Below are 12,965 nucleotides of genomic sequence, written 5' to 3' on the forward strand. Positions count from 1 at the left end.
CCTCTGTAGCCAAAATGGAAGGCACATGCTATTTCTTTCTCTTAGTTTTTGTTGTTTTTGTATAGGTTTATAATGTGCAAACGTGCATGTAAGTCTAAAAATATTGAAATAACATTGTTAACTAAATGTTTTAATAAGTTGTATGACGATGTTGTAACGTTTATTGACCTAGTTGGAAAATGTGTTGACATTGTGCCAGTGCTTAGCTAGTTAGCTAGCTAGCTACATTAGTGAGTGATGGGGAAAAGCTAGCCAGCTAGCTTGACCACCACCGGGTGTTAGTTTTACTGCAGTAGCTAAAATAGTTATTGCTTTGAGTCTAAAATGGGGAATTGAATTTGAATGGTTTGAATATGGTTTGTCATCCATTAAAGAAAAGTCAAACTGTCTCCTTATTTCTCCTGGTTAGCCTATTATAGCTACAAAGTAATAAAAAATGTCACTTTACATTGTTGCTTGCTCTTGGGTAAATACATTGTAAATACATGTATATCCCTTGTAACAACATTGTAATTACTGAGTTGGTTGTTAAATATTGTTACTTTGTACTTACAATGTAACAATCTTTAACTAAAAGAGTTATACCAAATGTTGTCCTTTCTCCTAATTTCTCCTCGTTAGCCTATTGTCTGCAAAGGTTGTTACATTGTAACTACATAGTAATTATAAAGGTTATACGCTACTGGGTTTCAAGTTACATTAAGTTGCTTGCTCCTGGGTAGGTACATGATAATTACAAGTTTATCCTATGTAAGTATATTGTTCTAACGTTACACTTGATTCGATATAACCTTTGAGCCAGGTCATAACATAAAAATGAACAAATTTGAAAATGACTGGTAGTTAATGGCAGGGTGTTCCTTGTTACAATTGTCGTTACCAGGTCTAAGCATATTTATCAACTCTGGTATTGCCATGTAATTGCATAGTAAAGCCTATAACTCCTATGTTAACAGTTATTACTGCGTTAGTTACTTAATAATAGGGGCAACTTAATGTAAAGGGTTACCGAAATGTTTCCCCCTCATGGCATTCTATGAGTTTCTCAGAGTGTAAATGGTCCTCTTCCTCTGCTTGTCTTCCAGATGTCTCACCCCTCTCCCTGCCTGGTCAAATCCCCCGGCATGCACTTTTTCCCAGAACCTTTTCCACTGGAGGACATCACAACACCACAGAGGACAGCTCAGACTCCTAATGCCAAGAGCCCTCCATACCCTGCACCCACTATGTCCCCCATCCACTCCCCCGTTTGTTCCCCCGTCCATTCCCCTATCTGCTCCCAGCCTGTCCCACTGCTCGAAACCGTCACCACCAAATCCCCTGTTAACTCTCCGTCATGCTCCTGTCCCCCGACAGGGAACCCGCTGTCTCCCATCTGTGCCCAGCCACTGCCCTGCCAAGAGTTTTCCTCATCCCTCACCTCCGACTCCCCCGTCAGAACTCAGCCTGTCCCTGCAGTCACCTCCACGCCGCTGGTCAAACCAGCCTCATCTGACAGGGCTATCCCCGAGCCACAAAAATCCCTAGACTTATCAGACCTGGAAACCCCTGTCAAGAAGACGGACATCATCGAGGAGTTCTGGCTGAAGAGTGCAGAGATCAGAAAGAGTCTGGGTCTCACCCCAATGGAACGTAGCAGCAGCAAATCCCCAGAGAAGAGTCCTGTTACTGTGGGAAGGGTTCCCACCCCGGACTCCTCTTCGCCCAAGTCCTACACCCCAGAGGACTTGTCGGAGGAGCTTTCCCCTTCCCCGTCCCCCTTCACCGGCCCCTCGGTAATCCGCAGGCTGAACATTACAGTGGAGGGCCAGGTCATCTCCCCCGTGGAGCCCAAGAGCAAAGCCACGGATCAAAGGGACCTAAGCAGCAGCTCTGGCCTGGGCCTCAATGGCAGCACGACCACCAGCCAGACCAGCCAGGCAGCCAGCAACAGTTACAACACCTCCGAGTCCACCATGCTCACCCCACCCTCCAGCCCCCCGCCGCCCCCACCCAACGAGGAGCCAGCCACCCTAAGGCAGCAGCAGAAGCACCATGTCTCCTGGAACAATGGGATCGATGGCCCCACTACACCTGAGCCAGCCAAGGCAGCACCCACCAAGATCAAGAGCCCTGTGCCTGCACCGAGGACCCAACTCAGCCCTGTGTCTGTGCCCAAGCCTGCCCCCAGGACTACACTGGTCACGTCACCAATCACAGCTCCAGCCAATGCTCCAGTGGTGATCATGAGACGGGAGAAGAACAGCAAACCACGTCGGGAAGAGGTGAGGAAGTCATTTGTGGAATGCATGGCAGAGATCCCGTTTGCAGACGACGTGGAGGACACGTATGACGAGCGGACGCCAGACACAACCATGGACAGGTTCTACACCCCACCCACAAGCAGGCCCAACAGGGAGAGGGAGAAACCTCCTCTTCACTTGGCCCTGGCTATGGAGAATGGAACAGCCAATTTCCCCGAGAACCAGCAGGCCTCAAAAAACCTTAAGGCCCAGCAGTTCTCCCCTGAGGCCAAGGAAATAGCTGAAGAGCGGATGAGAGCCAGAGAGAAGTCAATCAAGAGCCAAGCTCTAAAAGATGCTATGGCCAAGCAGCTCAGCAAGATGAAAGAGACGGACATGGCCAAGGGCTCTGCCGCCACTGCTAAAGTGGTGTGGAACGTGGCCTCATCAGAGACATCCGGAAAAAGTACTAAGAAGTTGTCCGGCTCGCCAAAGACGTCTGCGGTGGAAGCTCTGGAGTCAAAAAAGGCAGAGACTTTGCCAGAGCTTTTCTTCAGCAGTCAGGTTAACAAGAGTCTGGACGGCTCGACTGTCTCCTCTGACTGCTCCGCCTCGGGAGGCAAGAGCAAGAAGCGCAACTCCCTTTTCTCGCCACGCAAGAACAAGGAGAAGAAGAAAGCCAAGAACGAGAGCCGGCTCTCCGACAAGCAATGTGCAGACGAGACGCCGTCGCCTCCCAAACACAAGTCCCTGTGGAAGGCAGTGTTCTCAGGGTACAAGAAAGACAAGAAGAAGAATAAGGATGACAAGTTGTGTCCCAGCACGCCATCCAGCTCTACCACAAATGACTCGGGGAAGAAGAGATCATCTCCTCTCGGGAGGTCATCAGGTGAGACAGACAGAGAAACAAGGGAGTTCATGGAGCCTGTAGTTTACCATGGACCATACTGCACTGACTTGCTTAGAGCTTGGTCAAGGCATTTAGTCTAGATATCAAATCAAATATTATTTGTCACATGCGCCAAATACAACAAGTGTAGACTTTACCGTGAAATGCTCACTTACGAGCCCTTTCCCAACAATGCAGTTAAAAAGTAAGACAATTAACAAATAGTTACAAAGAAAATGGCATCAATAAAATAACACAAAATAACAATAACGAGGCTATACACAAGGAGTACCGGTACCGAGTCAGTGTACTGGGGTACGATGTATTTGGGGGGGTTGATTTAGGTAATATGTACATGTAGGTTTGGTTAGGGGATTGATTGAAGTACTATGTACATGTAGGTAGGGGGTGAAAAGCAGAAAGTCTGGGTAGCTGTTTAATTAACTGTTCAGCAGTCTTATGGCTTTGAGGTAAAAGCTGTTCAGGAGCCTTTTGGTCAGTCTTTGGTTATATGTTCTAGGCTAGTTATTTTAGTTATGGTCACTTCAAGTCCATACAGAAATAACAGGTAGATATGCTGTCTTTGTTTGTTTCTCCATTCCAGATTTGAAGTCGCGCCGAAACCGGAGCTTCTCTGAGGACTCAGATCTGTCATGTGATGATGTGCTGGAGAGGTCGTCCCTGAAGTCTAAGGCAGATGTGAGTCATGTTATTTTCATCTATCATCAGTTCACTAACGAAAACCTCACCCCCACTGTGGTATTTTTTTTTGTTTTCATATGATGATTTAAACTCTTAACTTCTCTGCGCTACGGATCCCTTTAGCGGGATCATTTTCCTAAACAACCGCTGAATTGCAGGGCGCAAAATATTACTAAACATATTAATAATCATGCAATCACAAGTGAAATATACCAAAACACAACTTAGCTTGTTGTTAATCCACCTATCGTGACAGATTTTGAAAATATGCTTTGCAGCGAAAGCAATCCAAGCTTTTGTGAGTGTATCAATCAATGCTACAACAGCTAGCCCCAAATTAGCATGGTCACGAAAGTCAGAAAAGCAATAAAATTAATCGCTTACCTTTGATAATCTTGGGATGTTTGCACTCAGGAGACTACCAGTTACACAACAAATGTTATTTTTGTTCGATAAATATTACTTGCGCGTTATGTTCAGAAAACCAAAGCCTCGTTCCGTTCGACAAAAATTCCAAAAAGTATCCGTAATGTTCATAGAAACATGTCAAATGTTTTTTCTAATCAATCCTCAGGTTGTTTTTAACAAACATAATCGATAATATTTCAACCGGACCGTAACCTATTCAATAAAAGAGAGAAAGAAAATGGAGAGCTACCCCTCTCGCGCGCAGGAACTAATCAGAGGACACCTGACTAGTTTTGAAAAATCTCGCTAATTTTTCAAAATAAAAGCCTGAAACTATGGCTAAAGCCTGGTCACAGCCTGAGGAAGCCATAGGAAAAGGAATCTGGTTGATACCCCTTTAAATGGAAGAAAGACGGGCCAGGAAACACAGATAAAAAATTTAAAAAACACTTCCGGGTTAGATTTCCTCAGGTTTTCGCCTGCAGAATCAGTTTTGTTATACTCACAGACAATATTTTGACAGTTTTGGAAACTTTGGAGTGTTTTCTATCCTAATCTGTAAATTATATGCATATTTTTCGATCTGGACCTGAGAAATAGTCCATTTACCTTGGGAACGGACTAGCGTCAAGAGGTTAACCGAAGCGGCATATGGACATCTTTGACCTAGTGTCAGGCATTCAGAAGGAAATAATAGAGGAGAAAATGGAGAAGGAGAAAAATATTGAGGGAAAGGGAAAAAGAAAGAGAAAAGGAATGAGAACAAGGTCGAGACCTTGATCGAATCATGAAGAATTCATAGAGCTACTACACCAGGTGCAACAGTGGGATGAATGCTTATGAATTTCAAACAAGCATCAAAATTCAAATGTTGAATGTCAATTACAATTACGTTTTTGAGGACTATATTTCACTAAAGCACCTAAATTCTTATTTTTAACAGGAAGTTATTTTTTGGTTAGAAACCCTAACTCAACCCAAAATAGAATTATAAAAGTAATCAAAAAAGGTCTGGAGCTTTTCCATTTTCTACATATTGAATTGGCATTTTATTCTGTCTGCAAGCAAAGTATTGTTATATTCACATTATAACTGGACTCGGGCATCGTCTAGGGTGGGAGTTGAATTTAATTAGTTTTACTTATCATATTAGCGAATAGTCAAAATATGCAGTGTCATTTGCATTTATTACGCTGAAATGGTTGAAATTCAAACTTGTTTAGTCCGCTGCTGCTGTGTTTGTGGAGGTTTATACAGTAGAATAGATGGATCTCAGTGCCAGAGGCACGCATTCATCATCCTAAACTTTTAAACACTTTCCAAAGCAACTCGGAAGAAAGAAAGTGGTCTTTTCCTGTTGCTATTGTCTTGCCCATGGTTATGGTCACAACAGTCTCTGAACATGTCGAAGCATCAATGGGTATGACAAACATGCTCAGAGTTTCCTCATATTTTGGACCCAGGCTCCTAGTCCCAGACGGTATAGGTCTGATGGTGCAGCATAAAATGTGGTTTTAGCTCAAGCACTTTAAGGGCACATCCCATTCATAAAGAGTGGATCTCTTCACTAGATCCTAATAGGCCTTCTGACACTCAATGAGGAATACCAGGGCTCATTTAGTTCTGTGGTTAATTTAGTGTTTGTAGTTCTTTTAGAGATGTGACGTTGAGTAGTGACCGTTCTGTGAGGTGAAGTAGTACATTTTCTTCTCAATGGAATAGTAGGTAGTCTATTGTGACCTAGTTTTGGCTCAGACTCCTCTGCTGTTAGCTGTTCAGGTTAATCTATTTTTGGGCAAACCCTTAATATTCATTTAATCAACCGTTGTGCATCAATGTTTTGTTCACTTTGTCCCTGGGTGCCTTGGGTATCTATTTAAAAACAAATAATTTAATTTAAATGTTTCATGAATAATTCCTGGTAGTAATACTGATCCACAACTCATCATTGCACCCTCATCTTTGTGTAGGTGTGGGGCCTTTAACATTGCCTGTTTGATTGTGTTAGTCATTGGGTTGACATATGTGGGGGGGTTTTGCCCATTTAATCCATTTAATCATTCCATTTGTTTGTTTGTTTTTTCTGTTTGTTTTGTTTTGTCTTTCCCCAAGTCTGTTTATGTCCCTCACGCATTGGCGTTCAAGAGAGCGTACGCCACAAAGGTAGTGTGTGCATACATGTCCATTGACCCACGCCATATCACCCCTGCGCATGCGCCAACCGTTGCACTACTACCCTAACCCTGTCTTTCCATTTTGCCACAGCGGTCACCTTGACTGCATAACTTACCCCCCCTTCCCCGCTGGAGGTAAAAACTACTGCACTCCTTACTTTTCTGGTCACAATGAATGACAACTTTCCAATATGGCCGTCCATGTTTTTTCTTTGTCTGCTCCGGTCGGGTGTCAATCAGCTTATCTTTGGTCTGTACTGGTCTGATGTTAACCAACCCAGTGTTCTCCAGTGCTGCTATCGGATCCACTTGGATTCCAGCTACCTCTCCTTACTTACTTATTCTCTATAATACTATCGCTTTTCCTATATCACTCCAGCTTTTTATTGCAGAAAAATAATAACCGAAAGATGACAAAAATGGACATGGACAACTCATAAAATATCTATATATTTCCATACATTTCTGAGAATTTATAGACTGGGGAAATAATACAAGTGTGAAATATTGTACAAGGAAATCTAAGGTATCTCAGACATTTGTAGTTTTATGTGGATTTATGTCTGTTCAGTTTTAATTGTGGGCCTTGTCCCAGCTTTGTCCTAGCTATGCCATTTCTAGAATTGGTGAGCGCTTCTTGTACTCTCAATGGTAATCTTTGGTATAATGGATACTCCCACTGCGGAGGAGGAGAGCTATCGTTCTCTCCCATAGGAAAAGGCTCCTCTGGTGTTTTTCTGCAATGTCATATAGTATAATGTAATCTACAATCTATCAGTCACCCCTAGCTGGTTTCTCCCCTGTAGAAAACGTTCTGTGAATGTCTTCTGAACATTCTGTGAACGGTGAGGTTCCGCTGTCCTGTATATGAAGAACTTGGTTCCCTCGGAGCCTGAGGGAGCACCTCTCTAAAGGCCTCTAACACAGTGTAATGTTGTTACAGAAAACCTACACAGAGGAGGAGCTCAATGCCAAGCTGACACGGAGGGTACAGAAAGCTGCCCGGCGACAGGCCAAGCAGGAGGAGTTGAAGAGGCTGCACAGAGCCCAGGTAAGTAGTCAATAGGATATGTTGTTTCTGGAAGAAAACGTAGTTGGTGGAGTATGGATCTTGTGTATGAGTCCACAGGAGGGTCCAACTGGCGAACCAAGACCGCTGTGAATTTTGAATGATTTTGGCAAGCCCAGTTTCATGTCTTTGAAGATCATCAAAACAGAACTTCATGCAGAGATCAAGACAATACTAATTAGCTATGCACCCTCGGTGTTACTGCTTATGAATATTTTATAAGACAAAAAGTATGCCTTTTACCAAAGAACAAAACCAATCCAACTTTGAGAAGTTAATTATTAAGAGGGTTTCAGACATGAACATTAAACTCTTCTCATACAAAAGTTTTTAGTCCAGGGAACTGTCAGTTCATTGAAATATTATGAATATGTGTGCAATGAGACACTCCGTGTGTGTGTGTGTTTGTGTTCATATGTGTGGGTTCTGGCCTGTCATTCCTCCCTCGGATAATCCAGAGGGTTAGGGTTAAGTTTACTCCACGTTTCACTCCATTTATCTATGTCCGTGTATGCACGTAGGTGGAGTGGGATTTTTGGAGTAGCGGACACCTTCTGGTAACATAATATCCTCGCCGGTCCCATTCACATTGGGGCAATAGCAAAAAAAAAAAAATGTATTTTGTGAAAGCAAGGAAGAGTTTCCTTTGCTAGTAGTAGCTAGCTGGCAGCAGCTTGGCTAAAAACATTGCAAGCTAGCTATCCTTTTTAGCTTCCCACATCTCCATGTGAAATAATAATATTTATAATAAAAAAATATGCTCTGGCAAATATTCTTATACTTGCCTGTGTAACCTAAAACAATATACCAGTTTGATATGCTGATTGTGTATTTATTCCCATATCAGCTAAAAATCGAAAGTCATCATGTTTTGGTCACGGAGAAAAAATCACATGGCTAGCAGCATGTTCTACCATTTCACAATAGCCTGTAATCACTAGTTATTACTTCCCAACAAAATAGGTTTCTTATTGTGTGGTTTACTGTTTAAAAAGTTATGAGATTATAAGATTATATGAAAAATTATCAATGAAAAATAGGTTACTTTTGATGAATAGCCTATAGATCGGATCAAGGGACCAAGCGAAAACACACAGCCCCCACGGCTGCGGAAGGAATGAGGCGTCCCTCAATTTTCATGTAGTTAAAAAGTATGTTGAATGCCGGAATGTATTACAAGGAGCCGCCCCTTTTTGTAAACGACATTGCAATTCTCTGAATCTTGCGTTTACTTAAAGCTTGTAGTAAGCTTTAGTGTGTGTGTGTGTGTGTGTGTTCTGAATTGTTCTCTGGCATGTCGTTGCTCCCTCAGATCATCCAGAGACAGCTGGAGCAGGTGGAGGAGAAGCAGAGACAGCTGGAGGAGAGGGGCGTGGCCGTGGAGAAAGCCCTGCGAGGGGAAGCAGGTACCCATCTGTCAGTCACTTCTTCTTTTTCTGATTGGGTTACATCCCCCCAGGGTCCACACATGGGGTGGGGTCCTACTTTTTACGGAGTGGATACGGATATGAAGTTTCTTTATCCCAGTTTTCCCAGGCTAAAAATACAGATTTTTCTGCTCATGTGCAGGTTTGAGTTTTTTGTTGCGGTGTGCCCACTCCGCTGCCTATGTAGCTGAGTGCACCGCTGCCACTCCCCCCTCCTTGATCACCTTTGTCTGGTCATTGGTGTAGCCTACAGACTTTATGTTGTGCACAAAACTGTTCGAACTCTTGCATTCCCTCAGTAGGCTATTAAGCATAAGCGCGATTTCCTACAAACATCATGTTGTGCACAAAACTGTTCCAACTGTTGCATTCCATGTCTCAGTAAGCATAAGCCTGATTTCATGTTCTTTTTTCAGGAGGTGAGGAGGCTATATGCAGCTATTTAAATGTTTTACTCAAAATTCATTATCAGTATTGCAAATATACTTACGACACAGACAGTCTAGCGATTTCATGTTCTTCTTAGCTGATGAGGTACATGCAGCTATTTACTCTCGCCACGATATCAGCATATACAGCATAACTATGGCACCGGTTGATACAAAATTAACTTCCCATTGTCCGACTCTTTTTACCGGTCCGGATACACGCTCAGCTGCCTAGAATGTTTGGCTGCCCAGATGTGGAATGTAGCAAGACAAAGATACGCAGTAAAATTAGCAATTGAATGTTATTTCAATTGAATGTTATCATCATTGCAAACATTGGCTAAGCTGTGCAGGCAGACAGGCAGTCAAGTAGTGTTCTTTTTTCACTAACTAGGATGTGGCAGCAACTATAAAGATGCAGTGCATTCAGAAAGTATTCAGACCCCTCAACTTACTCCACATTTTGTTACGTTACAGCCTTATTCTAAAATGGATTAAACGGTATTTTTTCCTCATCAATCTACACACAACAACCCATAATGACAATGCAAAAACAGGTTTTTAGACATTTTTGCAAATTTATTAAACCTAAAAAACTGATCACATTTAGATAAGTATTCAGACCCTTTACTCAGTACTTTGTTGTTGCACATTTAGCAGTGGTTACAGCCTTGAGTCTTCTTGAGTATGACGCTACAAGCTTGGCACACCTGTATTTGGGGAGTATCTCCCATTCTCTGCCGATCCTCTCAAGGTCTGTCAGGTTGGATGGGCAGCGTCGCTGCACAGCTATTTTCAGGTCTCTTCAGAGATGTTCGCTCGGGTTCAAGTCTGGGCTCTGGCTGGGCCACTCAAGGACATTCAGAGACTTGTCCTGAAGCCACTCCTGCGTTGTCTTGGCTGTGTGCTTACGGTCGTGGTCCTGTTGGAAGGTGAACCTTCCCTCCAGTCTGAGGTCCTGAGCACTCTGGAGCAAGTTTTCAACAAGGATCTCTCTGTACTTTGATGCGTTCATCTTTCCTTCAATCAATCCTGACTAGTCTCACAGTACCTGCCGCTGAAAAACATCCCCGCAGCATGATGCTGCCACCACCATGCTTCACAGTAGGGATGGTGCCAGGTTTTCTCCAGATGTGACACTTGGCATTCAGGCCAAATAGTTGAATCTTGGTTTCATCAGACCAGAGAATCTTGTTTCTCATGGTCAGAGTCCCTTAGGTGCTTTTTGGCAAACTCTAAACAGGCTGTAATGCCTTTTACTGAGGAGTGGCTCCCGTCTGGCCACTCTACCATAAAGGCCTGATTGGTGGACTGCTGCTAAGATGATTGTCCTTCTGGAAGGTTCTCCCATCTCCACAGAGGAAATCTGGAGCTCTTTCAGAGTGACCATCTGGTTCTTGGTCACCTCCCTGACCAAGGCCCTTCTCCCCCGATTCCTGTTTGGCCGGGAGGCCAGCTCTAGGAAGAGTCTTGGTGGTTCCAAACTTCTTCCATTTAAGATTGGTGTAGACCACTGTGTTCTTGGCGACCTTAAATGCTGCGGACATTTTTTGGTACCCTTCCCCAGATCTGTGCCTGTTTTTGCTTTGTTATCATAGGGTATTGTGTGTTGATTGATGATAAAAAAAATATTTAATCAATTTTAGAATAAGGCTGTACTGTAACAAAATGTGGAAAAAGGGGTCTGAATAATTTCCAAATGCACTGTAAGCCTACATCATCACACAAAACGTTGATTATTTTTGCTCCAAAGTGTAGGGGGTGACTGCAATATTTAGTTACGACAGACAGAGAAGTTTGTAGCCTTCATAATATACATGTTTTAGAATGTTCGTTCAAATCGCAGCAGGGTTTTTATCGCTGTTCATAAATATGAGGCAGAGACATCATCATGGTTCAGAAGAGACAGAGACATAGTCAACATCATCATGGTTCAGAAGAGGCAGAGACATAGTCAACATCATCATGGTTCAGAAGAGGCAGAGACATAGTCAACATCATCATGGTTCAGAAGAGGCAGAGACATAGTCAACATCATCATGGTTCAGAAGAGGCAGAGACATAGTCAACATCATCATGGTTCAGAAGAGGCAGAGACATAGTCAACGTCATCATGGTTCAGAAGAGACAGAGACATAGTCAACATCATCATGGTTCAGAAGAGACGGAGACATAGTCAACATCATCATGGTTCAGAAGAGACAGAGACATAGTCAACATCATCATGGTTCAGAAGAGACATAGTCAACATCATCATGGTTCAGAAGAGACATAGTCAACATCATCATGGTTCAGAAGAGACATAGTCAACATCATCATGGTTCAGAAGAGACAGAGACATAGTCAACATCATCATGGTTCAGAAGAGAGTGAGACATAGTCAACATCATCATGGTTCAGAAGAGACAGAGACATAGTCAACATCATCATGGTTCAGAAGAGACAGAGACATAGTCAACATCATCATGGTTCAGAAGAGACAGAGACATAGTCAACATCATCATGGTTCAGAAGAGACAGAGACATAGTCAACATCATCATGGTTCAGAAGAGACAGAGACATAGTCAACATCATCATGGTTCAGAAGAGACAGAGACATAGTCAACATCATGATGGTTCACAAGAGGCAGAGACATAGTCAACATCATCATGGTTCACAAGAGGCAGAGACATAGTCAACATCATCATGGTTCAGAAGAGACAGAGACATAGTCAACATCATCATGGTTCAGAAGAGACAGAGACATAGTCAACATCATCATGGTTCAGAAGAGACAGAGACATAGTCAACATCATGATGGTTCAGAAGAGACAGAGACATAGTCAACATCATCATGGTTCAGAAGAGACAGAGACATAGTCAACATCATCATGGTTCACAAGAGGCAGAGACATAGTCAACATCATCATGGTTCAGAAGAGACAGAGACATAGTCAACATCATCATGGTTCAGAAGAGACAGAGACATAGTCAACATCATCATGGTTCAGAAGAGACAGAGACATAGTCAACATCATGATGGTTCAGAAGAGACAGAGACATAGTCAACATCATCATGGTTCAGAAGAGACAGAGACATAGTCAACATCATCATGGTTCACAAGAGGCAGAGACATAGTCAACATCATCATGGTTCAGAAGAGACAGAGACATAGTCAACATCATCATGGTTCAGAAGAGACAGAGACATAGTCAACATCATCATGGTTCAGAAGAGACAGAGACATAGTCAACATCATCATGGTTCAGAAGAGGCAGAGACATAGTCAACATCATCATGGTTCAGAAGAGACAGAGACATAGTCAACATCATCATGGTTCAGAAGAGGGTGAGACATAGTCAACATTATCATGGTTCAGAAGAGACAGAGACATAGTCAACATCATCATGGTTCAGAAGAGACAGAGACATAGTCAACATCATCATGGTTCAGAAGAGACAGAGACATAGTCAACATCATCATGGTTCAGAAGAGACAGAGACATAGTCAACATCATCATGGTTCAGAAGAGGGAGAGACATAGTCAACATCATCATGGTTCAGAAGAGGGAGAGACATAGTCAACATCATCATGGTTCAGAAGAGACAGAGACATAGTCAACGTCATCATGGTTCAGAAGAGGCAGAGGCATAGTCAACATC

At 43.0% G+C, this 12,965-nt stretch overlaps 1 protein-coding gene across 1 annotated transcript in view; it reads left to right on the forward strand.

Moving 5' to 3' along the window:
* The window catches only part of LOC120066430 (protein-methionine sulfoxide oxidase mical3a-like), a 124,683-nt gene that overhangs the window by 95,612 nt on the left and 16,106 nt on the right, over nt 1-12,965 (forward strand). The window contains exons 24-28 of the mRNA XM_039017790.1: nt 1,086-3,111; nt 3,716-3,810; nt 6,334-6,384; nt 7,339-7,446; nt 8,777-8,870. Of these exons, the coding sequence (XP_038873718.1) occupies nt 1,086-3,111; nt 3,716-3,810; nt 6,334-6,384; nt 7,339-7,446; nt 8,777-8,870 (2,374 nt within the window). The remainder of the gene's footprint in view (nt 1-1,085; nt 3,112-3,715; nt 3,811-6,333; nt 6,385-7,338; nt 7,447-8,776; nt 8,871-12,965) is intronic.

This window comes from Salvelinus namaycush, chromosome 21 (genome assembly GCF_016432855.1).
Source record: "Salvelinus namaycush isolate Seneca chromosome 21, SaNama_1.0, whole genome shotgun sequence".
Taxonomy (NCBI): Eukaryota; Metazoa; Chordata; class Actinopteri; order Salmoniformes; family Salmonidae; genus Salvelinus; species Salvelinus namaycush.